Source organism: Labrus mixtus, chromosome 5, assembly GCF_963584025.1.
Source record: "Labrus mixtus chromosome 5, fLabMix1.1, whole genome shotgun sequence".
NCBI classification, from domain to species: domain Eukaryota; kingdom Metazoa; phylum Chordata; class Actinopteri; order Labriformes; family Labridae; genus Labrus; species Labrus mixtus.
The window spans coordinates 1766494-1780260 of record NC_083616.1 but is presented as its reverse complement, the minus strand read 5'-3'; the positions used below and the strand labels follow the sequence as shown (position 1 = coordinate 1780260).

Genomic DNA, 13767 nt, shown 5'->3' with positions numbered 1-13767 from the left:
CCACAAAAAATGTGTATAAAAAATCATGTGTACCAAATGCAATAAAATTATTAAATTCATAAAGGAAAAAAACGACCCCCCTCAACTCTAACTGCACATTGTTTTATGAAATGACTGTTTTTAAACCTATAACTTCTGGCTTATTATTATACTAAATTATTATTTTAAATTCATGAACCGTGCTGACTGTGATGTTGTCGAGGACTACAGGCGCTCTCCTGGTTTCCTGCTGTGCTTGAATGTTGTCTTGTTTGTCATCATGTTTTTTCTGTCTAGTTCTTGTGAAGCCAAAGACAATGTTCCACTTTGTGGACAAATAAAGTTCTATTCTATTCTATCTGTTTTATTTAACCACTACCAGGCCATTCTTTCCAGGACTGATGGCTAATAAGGCAGAGATTGATGAGATGACTCCGGATAGGCTGGTGGTGTGTGTGTGTGTGTGTGTGTGTGTGTGTGTGTGTGTGTGTGTGTGTGTGTGTGTGTGTGTGTGTGTGACACACATGAACGCACCTCGGGGTTAGGCTCCTAATGAGACACACTCGGCACAGGTGTGTGTGTGTGTGTGTGTGTGTGTGTGTGTGTGTGTGTGTGTGTGTGTGTGTGTGTGTGTGTGTGTGTGTGTGTGTGTGTGTGTGTGTGTGTGTGTGTGTGTTCGCTCCGCGGACCTCTTCTTGTGTACATGACGACATGCCCTGTGTAGGCTTCAGATAAACATGTAACTTATATGTGTGTAAGGCTTCACTCGTTAAAGAAATGAAGGTACCGGAGGAGGAACTCATGAGCGACATTTTGAAGCGGCTGACAGGTGAGTCTGCTCTACCTGTGTACAGCAACATCGAGAAGTTCAAACGAGGGAAGGACGGCTGCTACTTTGTCGCCGAAGACTTTCATGAAACCGTGAAAAAGCGAGAATTGGTCAACGCCAAGGAGAGACTAAGAGTGAGTGTGTGTTGGAAACGACTTTTTTTTATCCACTAATGGTTCAGTTCTGTTTAATGCTTTGCTAACATCTGTTGTAGCTTATCCCTTTTAATGCATGTCATAACTTTAGCTGTGAATGCCAGTGGACTACAGAGACAAAAAACATGTTTGTAAGGAAGGGTTGTCCATCAGTCCTGTTAGAAATAAAGGATTTTTATGGGTCCTGGTCCAGACAGTTAGCAGCACAATTTGTTTTTATGCCTGTAATGTAGAGATAGGACAGTGGATAGAGTCATAAATCAGGGAAGGGAGTCACAGGTCGGGTTCGAGCCCAGACCACACGCCTGTACAAGAACACAGCCTCTATACATGGGGGGGTACCAACCAATAGACTACCAGCGCCCCAGGGCAGCAGCTCAATTTATAAAGTTTCAGACAAACAACGAGCATACTGTACATACATGAAAAGACACAAATAACAAATCTAAACTGCAAATGTTTGTCTAGATCATCCAGGGAGAACATCTACAGCCAGATGTGTCTGCCTCCAAGTCATTTAACATCCTCCAATGAGAGCGCAGATGAGCTGGCTCTAAACCACTAGCTGGAGCCCCTCGTATTGCAAAGAAGCAGCAACAACCTCCGGGGTTGAAAAATGAAGCCAGTGTGGAAGTGTAAAATCCTGCAGTTCGTCGAGTGTCCACTAGAGGCTGGCTGCTGGATAAACACAGGAAGCCACAAACACACGACAGGGGAAAAAAGCCTGTTTACGTGTTTACAGCCTGGTACAAAAACAAAAAATATGTCTGATTAGTTATTTTCATCACTGGCACACTGTACGGTTAAACGGCTTCATTTTTGATTTTATAAACGATAAGTGTTATCCATAGTTAGTTGTGTAGCTGACCTGATTGACAGGTGGGCGGGGTGTAACGGTTTGTCAGGAGGTTTAAAACCCGCCTCAGCTCCAGCTCTCAGCCTGTTGTTAGGTTGACTGAAAGTTAGGGTGCGTTCGAATTGTCATTTTTGCTTAGGAAGGTTCCTAACTGAGTGAAATGACCCGGAAGCATTTAAGTGGCGGCCATGATAAGAGCCGTTCGAATTCTCTAAAAGCTAAGGAAAGGTGGGTCAATGCTTCCTTTATAACCTCCTTTAGCATAGGATACACTGGACCATCCTTTACCAAAGGAGATGAGATATGCCGCCCCACAATTCCTTTCGGCCGCAACATTTAAAGCGAGTCGCGCATCTGACTGTTCACGAACATTAACGATGATCGTAAAGTGACACAGATTATGTTTTAATCAACATATTTCATTCACTTAAGAATGCTTTGTGCAGTTGTACATTTGTATAAAACATTATGTATATCTTGCATTAATGTAATAATTAATTTCATACAATCATATTTATGTTGATGTTGATTTCTGAGTGGACAGGAAGCTGATGGTTTCACTTTTCTTACTTGTAGCCTGGTAGCTTATATTGCTTTTATATCAATCCCAACCTTGTGGTGATTAGGATTATTTCACCGGTCAGAAGGCACAGGGGAAAGTTTTTTAGATGCGTTTTCTGTAGTCCATTTTCGGAACATTGTAGTATCAACACGGCGGACCCACGTCATTAACCTCCACCGGCCCGTCGCATTTAATGACGTGGCCTAGTGGAAATGTGGTCGGATTGTCAGAACAACGAGATCGCCTTTCCCTAAGTCAGATTTGCTCTCCTTGTGATGTCACAGTGGGATTCTGGTATAAAAAAACTCCCCTCCCCTGGTATCTCCACCCCCAGCCTAGAACAATACTTTTGCGCAAGTCTGCCATTTTTATTCTCATGATGTCTACTGGGAAAACTCAGGGGGGGTCATTACATTTAAAGAGACACACACACCAAAACGGAGCGTTCTGAGAGAGCTGGTTTATACAGGGTCACAAACCTCCTCTGGTGCTTGATTCATGTTTTATTTTGACCAAAGCACAGCACAGATGTTTCATTTAGACCACAGGGGACTGTTTGAAAAGGTGGAGGAGGGGGATAATATGTGTTCTTTAAAAAACGACTTGTTGCTGCTTCTTTCATGCCCCGATGTTTTATATATGCATGCATCTTCTCAGTGCTTAAAATCTTTGGATATTGTAAATCATGGTGTGCTGATGTTCATATCAAATCTTAGCACCTTGACTCATTGCTGTACTCTGTATGATCCAGTCAGCTGGCCTGCACTGTCTATGCATAGACAAACGTATTGGCATGTCCTTTATGTTTATGAATCTACTTGTGTGACTGTTTTCATGCTAAAAAGCGCTGGAAGCTTCAGTCTTCAGCTCTGCAACCCAGTCACAAAATGCATTGCTGTTATCTCGTCTTGAAATGGGGAAGAGGAGTTTGAGGAACGCTGCTCCTGCAGGATGATCTGTGTCTGAGCTGCTCTCTTGAAACCTTTTGAAAAGTAGTTTGAAGGTGTTGGAGGACGATGCTTCAGGTTGTAGATGCTTTGAATAATGACTTATCTGTTCTGAGACTCAGGACATGTTGATCTGGTTTTATGTCTGTCACTTGTTTGTTGTGCTGCTTCCTGTCTCAGGACTCTCTTTAAATTATAGTCTTTGACCTTAGACACTGAAAACTCTCCTTACCAAAATAGCGCTCTTATTATGGTGAGAGGCAGAGGCGCCTGAATGGACAACTTTGTAAAACAAAATGGTCGTTGGAGAGGAATTGGCGAAATCTTATTAGCATGTCATTTTTGACTTTGCAAACTCATGACAGCTGTAACTCGTTCATGTGGACGAAGATGTTTTTGAGAACTGAGCGTGTGTACACAAGAGGAGGAGAAAAAACTCAGTTTAAAAGAATACCCGCCGGGGTGCTGGTGGCACAGTGGTTAGTGCACGCGCACCATGTACGGAGGCTGTAACTTCTGAATGTCTCATGATGAATAATTTTTTTCTGTGCAGATCAGGAACTTGAACACGATGTTCTCCCGCTTGAAGCGCATGGTCCCTCTGATGCGCCCAGACCGCAAGCCGAGTAAAGTGGACACACTCAAAGCAGCCACTGAATACATCCGATTGCTTGTTGCAGTTCTGCAGGACACTGACAGAGTAAGTGGCACGTTCACCACCACTCCTGTTAAAGAAAATATAAAAATATCCTGTCTCCCAAGGTGAGCACTGCCACTTACCTGTACCCTGCACTCTGAAATGTTGATTCTTGTAATTTTCTTTTTTCTTAGGATGAAAGCAGTGGGACTGATTTCTTAAAGAATGCAATCACTTATGGCCAAAGTGAAGGCTTGGGGGGTGACCTTTGGAGAGTCGATGATGTGAGTGTTTTCCACCCTGAAGCTATGACTAACCTTCCTATCGGAGGTCGTAGCGCTTTGACTCCAAACAATGCACCCGCCTATTTGATCAAGAGACATTAACAATAATAATAACTTTATTTATATAGCACCTTTTAAAAACACAGGTTTACAAAGTGCTTTGACAAACAGTAAAAACAAGAACAAACTAAACCAAACACAGAAGAACATAAACAACAGCAAGAACATAACAAACGCAAAATACTAAAAATAATGAAATACAATTCAACAGAAAAGAACCCAAAGTGCACGATACCCAACAGACATATATAACCCGACCATCACAAGAACCATCACAAGAACCCAGGAAACACAAGAACCATCATAAGAACCATCATAAGAACCATCATAAGAACCCAGGCAACACAAGAACCATCATAAGAACTCAGGCTAAAATTGGAGTGATGTGATGATTAAGAACTGAACATTTAGTTTAATGGTGTTTATTTCTGTTAAGAACCAAAAACTAGAGCTACATTTAACCTTTACTTGCTGTTCGGGTCCGCCTTGACCCGTTTTGACATTTGACGACAGTAAAAACATCCTAAATGTCATTTTGTTTTAACCTGGAAGTTGTTTAAATTTTCCTGGATTTTCATATTTTTCTAGAGGTGCTACAAACTTCTCTGGAGCTAACAAGCGATGGGTGACCAAGTTTAACCGTTAAGTCGGCTTGTAGCGCGCTCACATTAAATAATCACAAGAATTCAGCCTCCCCTTGGAAACAATATGACATCTAGTGCTTTTATTTTAAAGGTGGACACACTGAAGTGTTGTGCTTTGTATCGACAAGCTGCTGACTCAAACCGAAACACTCAGAAGCTTGTTGATATGAATTCAATTTACTTTCCTATATTTGAGTATAAACAGCAGCTCTTAAAGGAGCAGTATGTAACTGCAGTTCAAATTCTAAACATTTTATAGAGCTGTCTCCCCCCCTCCTCTCTAGAGTCGATGCTCACGCAGGTTGCCATGTGGTGGACACTGAAGCTTCAGTGTTTATCCAGCTCTGTATGGGTCTGTAAACCTTTCTGTGTTCTAACCTCTCTCCATTTTTCAAAAACATCTCCAATATTGATCCTAGTTTGAACACATTTCTGCTCGTGGAGCTTATTAGAAACATGCAGAGGCTTTTTAGGTACAATCACTTCTATCTGAACCACTTCTCTTGCCCGCTTCCATCACTGCAACACCTGTTGACCTGATAACTGCTCTCATATCTGACAAACTGAGGGGCGTCCAAAACAGCCGTGGGGGGGTGTCTTAAAAGCGCCTACCTTCTCTGGTCCAAACAGATCCAGAGCATTCAGGAGCAGAATCTAAAGTTAGAAGGAGGACATACTGGCTGCTGCATTGTTGTCAGAGAAGCCAGCACTTCAACATAGCATGTTTCCTTAATGTCTGATCATATAGTAAGATCACTTTATCATTTCACTCACTACACATCTCACTGATTGGACCTTTAATCTAAATCTGTCATGGATTCTCTTTCTTCATGACTGAATCAGGTGTGTATTCTGATATCAGGCTCTGTTTTTTCTATGCTTTTTTTCCTGACAGTTGCTGGACATGTCGGAGGAGCACATGGAAGACGGATTCACTTTGGCCCCGGAACCGGTAACGGAGGACGGAGACATGAGCAGACTGGTGCTGCAACACTGCGTGATGCCTTCATACCAGTTCATCATCCAAGTAGCTCCCGATCAAAGCTCGGTAACTCATTCCACTCATGTTGTGTTGAATTTCATGCTCTCTGATCCTGATCCTCGGAGCTGGAGTGTAGTGGAGCGATAATTGAGATGTCAGACGTGCAGCAGGGAAAAACCTGAATCCTGACGCAGACGGAGATGAAGCTAATTCTCACTCTGATAAGTTTGACATAGCGGCGGTTACACCATGATTACTGCCTGTTTCTATCACGTCAACCACTTGTTACAAATTCACATTTCAATAAAGAGATGTTAGAATTTCAATCATAACATCCGAGGCTCCTTCCAGGCATCTCTCCTAGTTAACGTCTGACGTCAATTCATTAAGAGCGGGCAGAAACGTGTTTTATACAGAACGCCTCGGGGGGGGGGGATAGGATAGGATAGGATGAGAAAAATAAACGAATATGACACGCAGCCCCTCTCCTCTCCCCTCCTCTTCTCTTTTCTTCTCTCCTCTCCTCTCCTCTCTTCTCTTTTCTTCTCCTCTTCTCTTTTCTTCTCCTCTCCTCTCCTCTCTTCTCTTTTCTTCTCTCCTCTCTTCTCTTTTCTTCTCCTCTCCTCTCTTCTATTTTCTTCTCCTCTCCTCTCTTCTCTTTTCTTCTCCTCTCCTCTCCTCTCCTCTCCTTTTCTCTTCTCTTCTCCTTTCCTCTCCTCTCTGAGTGAGGCCCTTCAACGGAGGCAATCAGGAGAAGCCGGTGTACATTAAAATCTCTGAAATGATCTGCCAGGAATATAATCACATCTGCAATCAGCGTAAAAATGTTTGATTGTGGCTTTGAAAATCGTCCTCACACAAGAGACCCTTTTCCTCTGATTGTCTAATTCACGGTGATGAGGATGAGAGCAATACGAGACCTTATAGTTCCAACACGTGTGTCGTCATGTCTTTTCACTCTTATCTGTACGACCAGCTGTTGACATTTTAACTTCTCCTCAAGCGGTTGTTCAAGGTTCAAACGACCCCCGATAAGAAAATAATAATTGAATACTTTAATAATCCTGCGAGGGGAAATTCAATTGGACACTCTGTTGTTGAACATGCTACACACACAAACAGGATCCTGTGGACAAACTGATGGAGAGATGTCAGAGTGAGGGAGGGGCTGCACACAGAGAGCACTCCTGAGCTGGTGGGGGTTCGGTGCCTTGCTCAAGGGCACCTCAACAGTGCTCAGGAAGTGAACTGGCACCTCTCCAGCTACCAGACCAACTTCCAGATTTGGTCCACACCAGGACTTGAACTGGTTCTAGACTCAAGTCCCTACAGACTGATCCACTGTCATGAACATAAGCACATGCAATGTGAAATAAAACTTGTGTCCTTTCTTTTATACCGTCAGAAAAAGAAACATAACCTGTCCTCCTCTCCGCAGATGTCTCAACCTTTCTGATCGGGGGACGAGCAGAAGGCTTGGATCTATATTGAAGATCTGACAGGTAGTGGCATCCTGTTTCCTAACTTAAAAAACTGTACAGCCTGTCCTGCCTTTCTGCTGAAGCACACGAGAGACACTACCCCCCCCCCCCCCCCTTCCTCTGTTGTCCTCCTCTGCACCCATCAAACCCACCACAGTTCAAGATTCAGGACTCCACGTATTTGTCTTTTTTCTCATGTGTCTGCAGATTTCAAAAGAAAAAAGACAAAATGTTGTTGAACCAGCTCCGAGCAGTGTGACAGAAAGAAACACATGTAGCACATAGACTCATGTGGATTTAAAGTGTGAGTGCAGCACATGCCCCTCTGATACTGAGTGTGACAGAGGAGGGGGAGGGGGCAGTTTGTTAATGATCCTGACAGCCTGTGGAAGGAAACTATTGGGCATGCTGCTCGATGTAGCAGAAATGCCCCGGTACTTTCTGCTTGACGAGAGGCGGTCAAACAGTTTGTGAGATGGGTGGTTGGAGCCCGAGGCCTTGAGAGCACAGCGCTGATTGTGAGGCTCAGTTACACTTTTCACCCCTTACCTCCACCACTTAGCCCTACCCCTCGTTTTGGAGTGCCACTTTACCCCTTTGAACAGACTAGTGGTGAAATCTTTCCCCTATAAGACAACCCTTCAAGAGCCTGATCCGTCATTAATGGTCATCGGCTGAAATGACATAAAAGGAAAGAATATTGTCTTCATGCCTTTTCAAAAGAAACGGAGCACAGTTCATTGGAACATCATCAAACTAAGTTAATGTTAATGTTGTCGTCATTTTCAGATCTCAGTTGTCATTTTTGCCGGTGATGCACAGTGCATTCTGGGAGATGACTCTGTTTTAGAGGGCAAAATAGCCTGAACACTTCAACCCTACACCTACATGTGAACGTGCAAAGTGTAGGGGTCAGGGTAAGTGGTGGGGGTAAGGGGTGAAATGGGACTGAGCCTTAAGTTTCCTGCACGAACGGGAGAGGGGCGCCAGTAAAAAAAACAAAAAAAAACAATTTTTTCAATTCAAAAAAACTTAAGCTGGCTGTCTTCACTATCCTGTTAAACTGCTGTTGTTCAAACAAAGAAAATATCAACACAATGATGTCATCGTAGCTGTAGTTTAATGTCTTATTATAAGGAGGATTTGAAGTCATGGTGGTTGAAGCTGACTGAAGTTTGTGGGTCTGTTGAGTATACAAATGCTGCCCCCGTGTGGTCAGAAAGGATATAGTTATTTATTTTATTTTTAAATGGGGACAGTGCACATTAAGGAATATAAATATCCCCTGGAAAGGTTGATGGTTCACATGTAAACACATTTACATAACGACAAGTAATGACCAAACGACAACATGAACTGTACTTTAGTCGACAGAGACACATTTAAAGTGGATAGAGTGACCTTCAGAGTGTGGCTGCTCGTCTCTCAGCTGCATGTCACTTAACCCCCGACCTTCCAGTCGAGATATGACCGACTCCACCACTGAGCCACAGCCGCCCATGAGCCACAGTATGTCATGATAAAACTTCTAGAGGCTTTTTACGATCACAGACCAGCGCTGGGGAATATTGTTAAACTTTGCCAAAAGATTGTCAGCATTGACTTGAATGATCTTGGCCACTCAGAAGACAAAGAACATCTTGGAAGACCCTCAGCCCCCTCTGCATGCAGAGTTTAGTTTAGAGTTCAGGTCAGGGAGGACTTTGCAGGTGATGATGAGGAGTTAGAAGTGTATATGCTGGAAGATAGGGAGCCAGCTGAGGTTATTAACGACGGGGGTGATGAGGTCACGGGTGCAGACGGGAGTGTGTGGCAAAGCGAGTGGCAGAATTCTGGATATATTGTAGTTTCTTGAGTTTTTTTTAACGATGAAGCGTAGATGAGACTGTTGCAGCGGTCCAGTGTGTAAGTGATGATATTGTGTCCCTTTCATCACCACACTGACTCCAAACGTAAAGACACACTGACACAGATGTTTCCACTACATCAGACTCCTTCATGCTTTATTTTCAACGACACAGGAGCTGATATGATACACGTTGTTACAGCGCCCTCTGCTGGTTCATCACTGTATGTGGAGTCAGGCGTGTGCTATTGTGCTGCTGTCACTTGATGTGTGTGTGTGTGAAGTTAACACACTCGCAGCAGAGTCGTTCAGTGTTGGTGAAGCGGACAGGAAGTGGTTAATAACTTGATGAATCGTGTTCTTTCTATTAAAGCTGTTTGTTATGTTTCACTTTCAGGGGCCTGTTGCTTTGAAGAAACGGATTTATCCATGAAGAAAATGAAGAAAAATGCAATTTTATTTAATTTTATTTTCACTTTTCACCTTTATAATTTATAAGCCGATATGTATGTGCTTTTATTTTTATTTACATAAAACTGTAACCTTGACAGCCCTGAAATAAATCCTTCAAATCTGCTTTAGTTTCTGTTTTCTTGGATTTTCTAACTCAGTATTTCATCATTTCACTGTTCAAAAGATGCTCACTGATTATGAATGGACATTCAGACAACCTTTTTTTTTTAGCTTTCCTTATATATATAAAATACTGTGAATGAATTCATATATTTGGCTGTTGTTGATGAATATTTCAGAGTGGCAGAGAACAGCGGACGAAGGAGCACAAATACAGAGCTCCAGTTCAATCCTTTATTTTCTATAGTTCCAACTGGTTTATCTGACAACAAAGGGAAAAAAGGGTTTAATGTCAAGGGATTCATGGAGGTGCAGTGGTTAGCTCCGTATCCTCACAGCGAGGAGGTTCCTGGTTTGAATCCCCGTCTGACAGGAGCCTCAGTGTGTAGTCACAATTCAGAAGTGGCACCATTAAAACATATGCAAATTAAACAAAACACAGTAAATAAAACATGAACTAAATAAATGCTTAAACAAAGGAAACTTTTTTAGAATTTTTCAGAACACAGTCAAAACTATCAGGAGTGGTGAGGAATCAACACGCCCCAGTCGGCTCCATGGTTCTCAGAGGGACGTCATAGGTGAGGTGAGCTGGCAGCCTTGATTTACTCTGAAGCCAGGAGACTCAGGGAAGGAGGGGGGGTTGGATTTCCCACACACAGAGCGAGATAGAGGACTGGCTTCTCTGACAACAATGCAGCAGCCAGTATGTCCTCCTTCTAACTTTAGATTCTGCTCCTGAATGCTCTGGATTTGTTTGGACCAGAGAAGGTTGGCGGTTTTAAGACACCCCCACACGTTTTGGACGCCCCTCAGTTTACCAGATATGAGAGCAGTTATCAGGTCAACAGGTGTTGCAGTGATGGAAGCGGGCAAGAGAAGTGGTTCAGATAGAAGTGATTGTACCCGACCTAAAAAGCCTCTGCATGTTTCTAATAAGCTCCACGAGCAGAAACGTGCTCAAACTAGGATCAATATTGGAGATGTTTTTGAAAAATGGAGAGAGGTTAGAACACAGAAAGGTTTACAGACCCATACAGAGCTGGATAAACACTGAAGCTTCAGTGTCCACCACATGGTGACCTGTGTGAGCATCGACTCTAGAGAGGAGGGGGGAGACAGCTCTCTATAATGCTTAGAATTTAGACTGCAGTACCCATTTTAAACCCCAGGGGTCAGAGTTACATACTGCTCCTTTAACTGTTTGTTTTCAAATGTTTAGTCAGGTCTTAATCATGTTCAATCAAATCAAGGTGTCAAAACTAGAAGCAACAATCATGCTGAATGGACCTCTGACAGCATCTCATTCTACAACTTGATTATAATAATGTTGCATTAACATCAGCATCTCCCGGTAGCAACCATCTCAGGAAAGCTGCTGTCAAATATGTTTCACAGAGGAATAAAGTGACAGACGTGTGATAACTCTTAGGCCTCCCTGTATTTATACTTCAGTTCAGTACATGTTCACAATGTGTGTCTCATTCTCTCAGAATAACCATGACACCTGTTCTAAAACAGCACATGTTTATTTACTGCTGCTTTCCCATAAGTTAAGTCTCTTCTTATCTAATGTTACTCAACTCTTTACATTTAATTAATATCTATTTATTTGGCTTAATGTCACAATGTTCACATATACCTGTCTTTTTTATATTCCAGTTCTGTTTTGATCATTTTTAATGGATTATTTCAGTTACTTTAACTTTTATTATAAACAGATTCTAAGAAGTCTTAGTTGCGTTTGGAGAGTTGGGCTGTGTCAGGTGCCCCTGCCCTGTGTGTGTGTGTGTGTGTGTGTGTAGGGGGGGGGGGGGGTCTTTGAGCTGTGACTCGACACAGACGGAGCAAACTGTGAGCCTGAATCCTCAGGTAGACGTTCTGAGGTGGATCTTTTTGTCAGATTTCTGTATTTCTTTGACATATCTTCATATTTATTCATCTCTGTGATTGTCAAAGGTTGGATTATTTTAAGCCTCTTCTTTTATTGTATCTATTCCTCTTTGTCATGATGCTTTTAATGTCTTTGTGTGAAGCACTTTGTAGGTGAGATGTGCTGCAGCCTACACATTTGCCTTACATTTTATTGTTAACCTGCTGTTCACCATTCGACCAGCAGGTGGCGCCTGCTTGATGCGTTGCAGTTAACAGTCCGACTTGAACTGGGCCTAGAAAAAATACATTTAAGGACAAACCGGAATCCACACGAGCTGCGCGTGTTCCTCACAAACTCAGAAACCCCACGTGCTACCTTAGATTGAATCCTATACTGCACGAGCGGGGGCCTTTTTGGGGAGGGGGGGGGGGTGTGTGTGTCAGACCGTGGACAGGCAGGCGTGGCAGTGGGCTGGTCCAGGGCGCACAGAGGGGATGAAACACATCAGGATCCATTGACTTGGTATCAGCTGAGGCCCTGAAACATCCGACAAAGGAAACGTGGTGTTGGGGAGCACAGCTTTGATTTTTTTTACCACAGCTGCTGATTCTGAGGGCGCTTCGTGGGCAGTGGGTGTGCCGCACCCACGCAGAGGACACCGTCCTGAGGATGCACTGAGGTGAGGGGCCTACAATGCATTCTTATATTTGTGTCTCAGTGTGGAACAAGCGGCCGTGGAGAAATTGCTGGGCGTAGCATGATGTCTGTGTCTGATGTTTACAGTCATGTTGTTGTTCATACGGGGCATCACGGATTTCTGCGCAAAGGATTTAGTCTGTGATTCTATTAAAAATATTAAACTCGTTTTAGTTGTTCGTTGCACAGCAGCCTCTCAAAATCGCTTTATTGTGCATCTAAGGTCCCGTATGAGCAGACTGTGTTGTGTGTTCAGAGACTGGTGTGTGCTAAAGCCATGATGGGTCTAATCTCGCTTATTAACGATCCAGTGATGGCTTTTCGTTTATTTAACAGGAGCTCATTCTAGCTGGTGCAGCCTACCGATGTGTTATGTTTTTTTTGTTTTTTTTTACTAAGAGGAAAGTCGCGCAGTGATATGTCGTCGCTGCTGTCCTCTGCATGTTGCTGCTGGGTGGCCATTAGCGGATCCTCGCGCTGTTGGTGCTGAGACTGTGTTGCTAGGCAGCCATGCAGAGGGCGAGCCGCCAGAGGATGCTAACAAACAAAAAAAACAACAACAACCTTAAAAAACTGCATTGTGCTTTCACATTGAAATGTGGCGCTGCAGAATACACAAGCTGCAAATACATGACTATGTGATCAATAATCTAGCTCGTGTCTCTCCCTCCTCCCCCCATGTGGCACAGCGTGTTTAGGGAGTCGAGGAAGATTTGATTCCTCCACAGCAGCACAATGGCAGGCAGAGAGCCAATCATGGAGTCCCTCTGAGTCTCAGCTGTTGGGTTAGGATAGACGATGATGTGAAAGTCAAGGCCCGGGAAATAGGCCCGCAGGGACCCGTTACTATCAGGGTTGTAGTGCTGCCTGAAGACACACTCTCCTCTTCAGTTCACCTAACAAATTAGCCTTTTATATTTGCACATTAACACTCAACTCCCTCTGCTTGACTTAAGGGAGGAGAGGATTGTTATGAAACTAACATTAACCCCGAAGAGGAGCAGATTCTGTAAGATTCCAACAGACTGAGAAAACAACATAATGATTCATTTTGAGTAAACTATTCCTTATTAAGAGTGTTGTAGTCAAGACCACACTAACCGGGACCAGAGTGCTCCGAGACCGAGTCAAGACCAAGAGCATAAATATCACAGAAAAATCATCATCTTGTGTGCAGGGGGCGTGTCACTCACATTATGAATGACTAGAAGTTATTTATTCTTTTTAGAAAGAGGGCGTTTTCCTTCTAGTCACAGTAATGACGTGGAAAAATAGCCTCTCAGTGGTGGTCTTGACCGGTCTAGATTTAAAGAGGATATACCACCCCCCCTTCTCCACCTTTTCAAACAGTCTCCTGTGT

At 43.3% G+C, this 13767-nt stretch overlaps 2 protein-coding genes across 7 annotated transcripts in view; both read left to right on the top strand.

The window, feature by feature from the left end:
- Positions 1-550: 550 nt before the first annotated feature.
- Positions 551-9838, top strand: figla (folliculogenesis specific bHLH transcription factor). Its single transcript, XM_061037267.1, has 6 exons — positions 551-942; positions 3882-4028; positions 4160-4249; positions 5849-6001; positions 7374-7437; positions 9660-9838. The coding sequence occupies exons 1-5, from the start codon at positions 757-759 to the stop codon at positions 7389-7391; spliced, it is 594 nt and encodes a 197-aa protein (XP_060893250.1). The 5' UTR covers positions 551-756; the 3' UTR covers positions 7392-7437; positions 9660-9838.
- A 2280-nt stretch (positions 9839-12118) lies between these two features.
- The window catches only part of add2 (adducin 2 (beta)), a 30047-nt gene continuing 28398 nt past the window's right edge, over positions 12119-13767 (top strand). For 2 of the 6 annotated variants that reach the window (XM_061037262.1, XM_061037260.1), the window contains exon 1: positions 12119-12390. The gene's annotated coding sequence lies outside the window, so the exon portion shown is untranslated. The remainder of the gene's footprint in view (positions 12391-13767) is intronic. The other 4 variants (XM_061037266.1, XM_061037263.1, XM_061037264.1 and 1 more) reach the window with 3 other exon arrangements.

Coding starts and splice junctions, on each gene's coding strand:
- figla (XM_061037267.1), top strand. CDS start 757: ATGAAGGTACCGGAGGAGGAACTCATGAGCGACATTTTGAAGCGGCTG. Junction 943..3,881: donor ACGCCAAGGAGAGACTAAGA/GTGAGTGTGTGT, acceptor TTTTCTGTGCAG/ATCAGGAACTTGAACACGAT. Junction 4,029..4,159: donor TTCTGCAGGACACTGACAGA/GTAAGTGGCACG, acceptor CTTTTTTCTTAG/GATGAAAGCAGTGGGACTGA.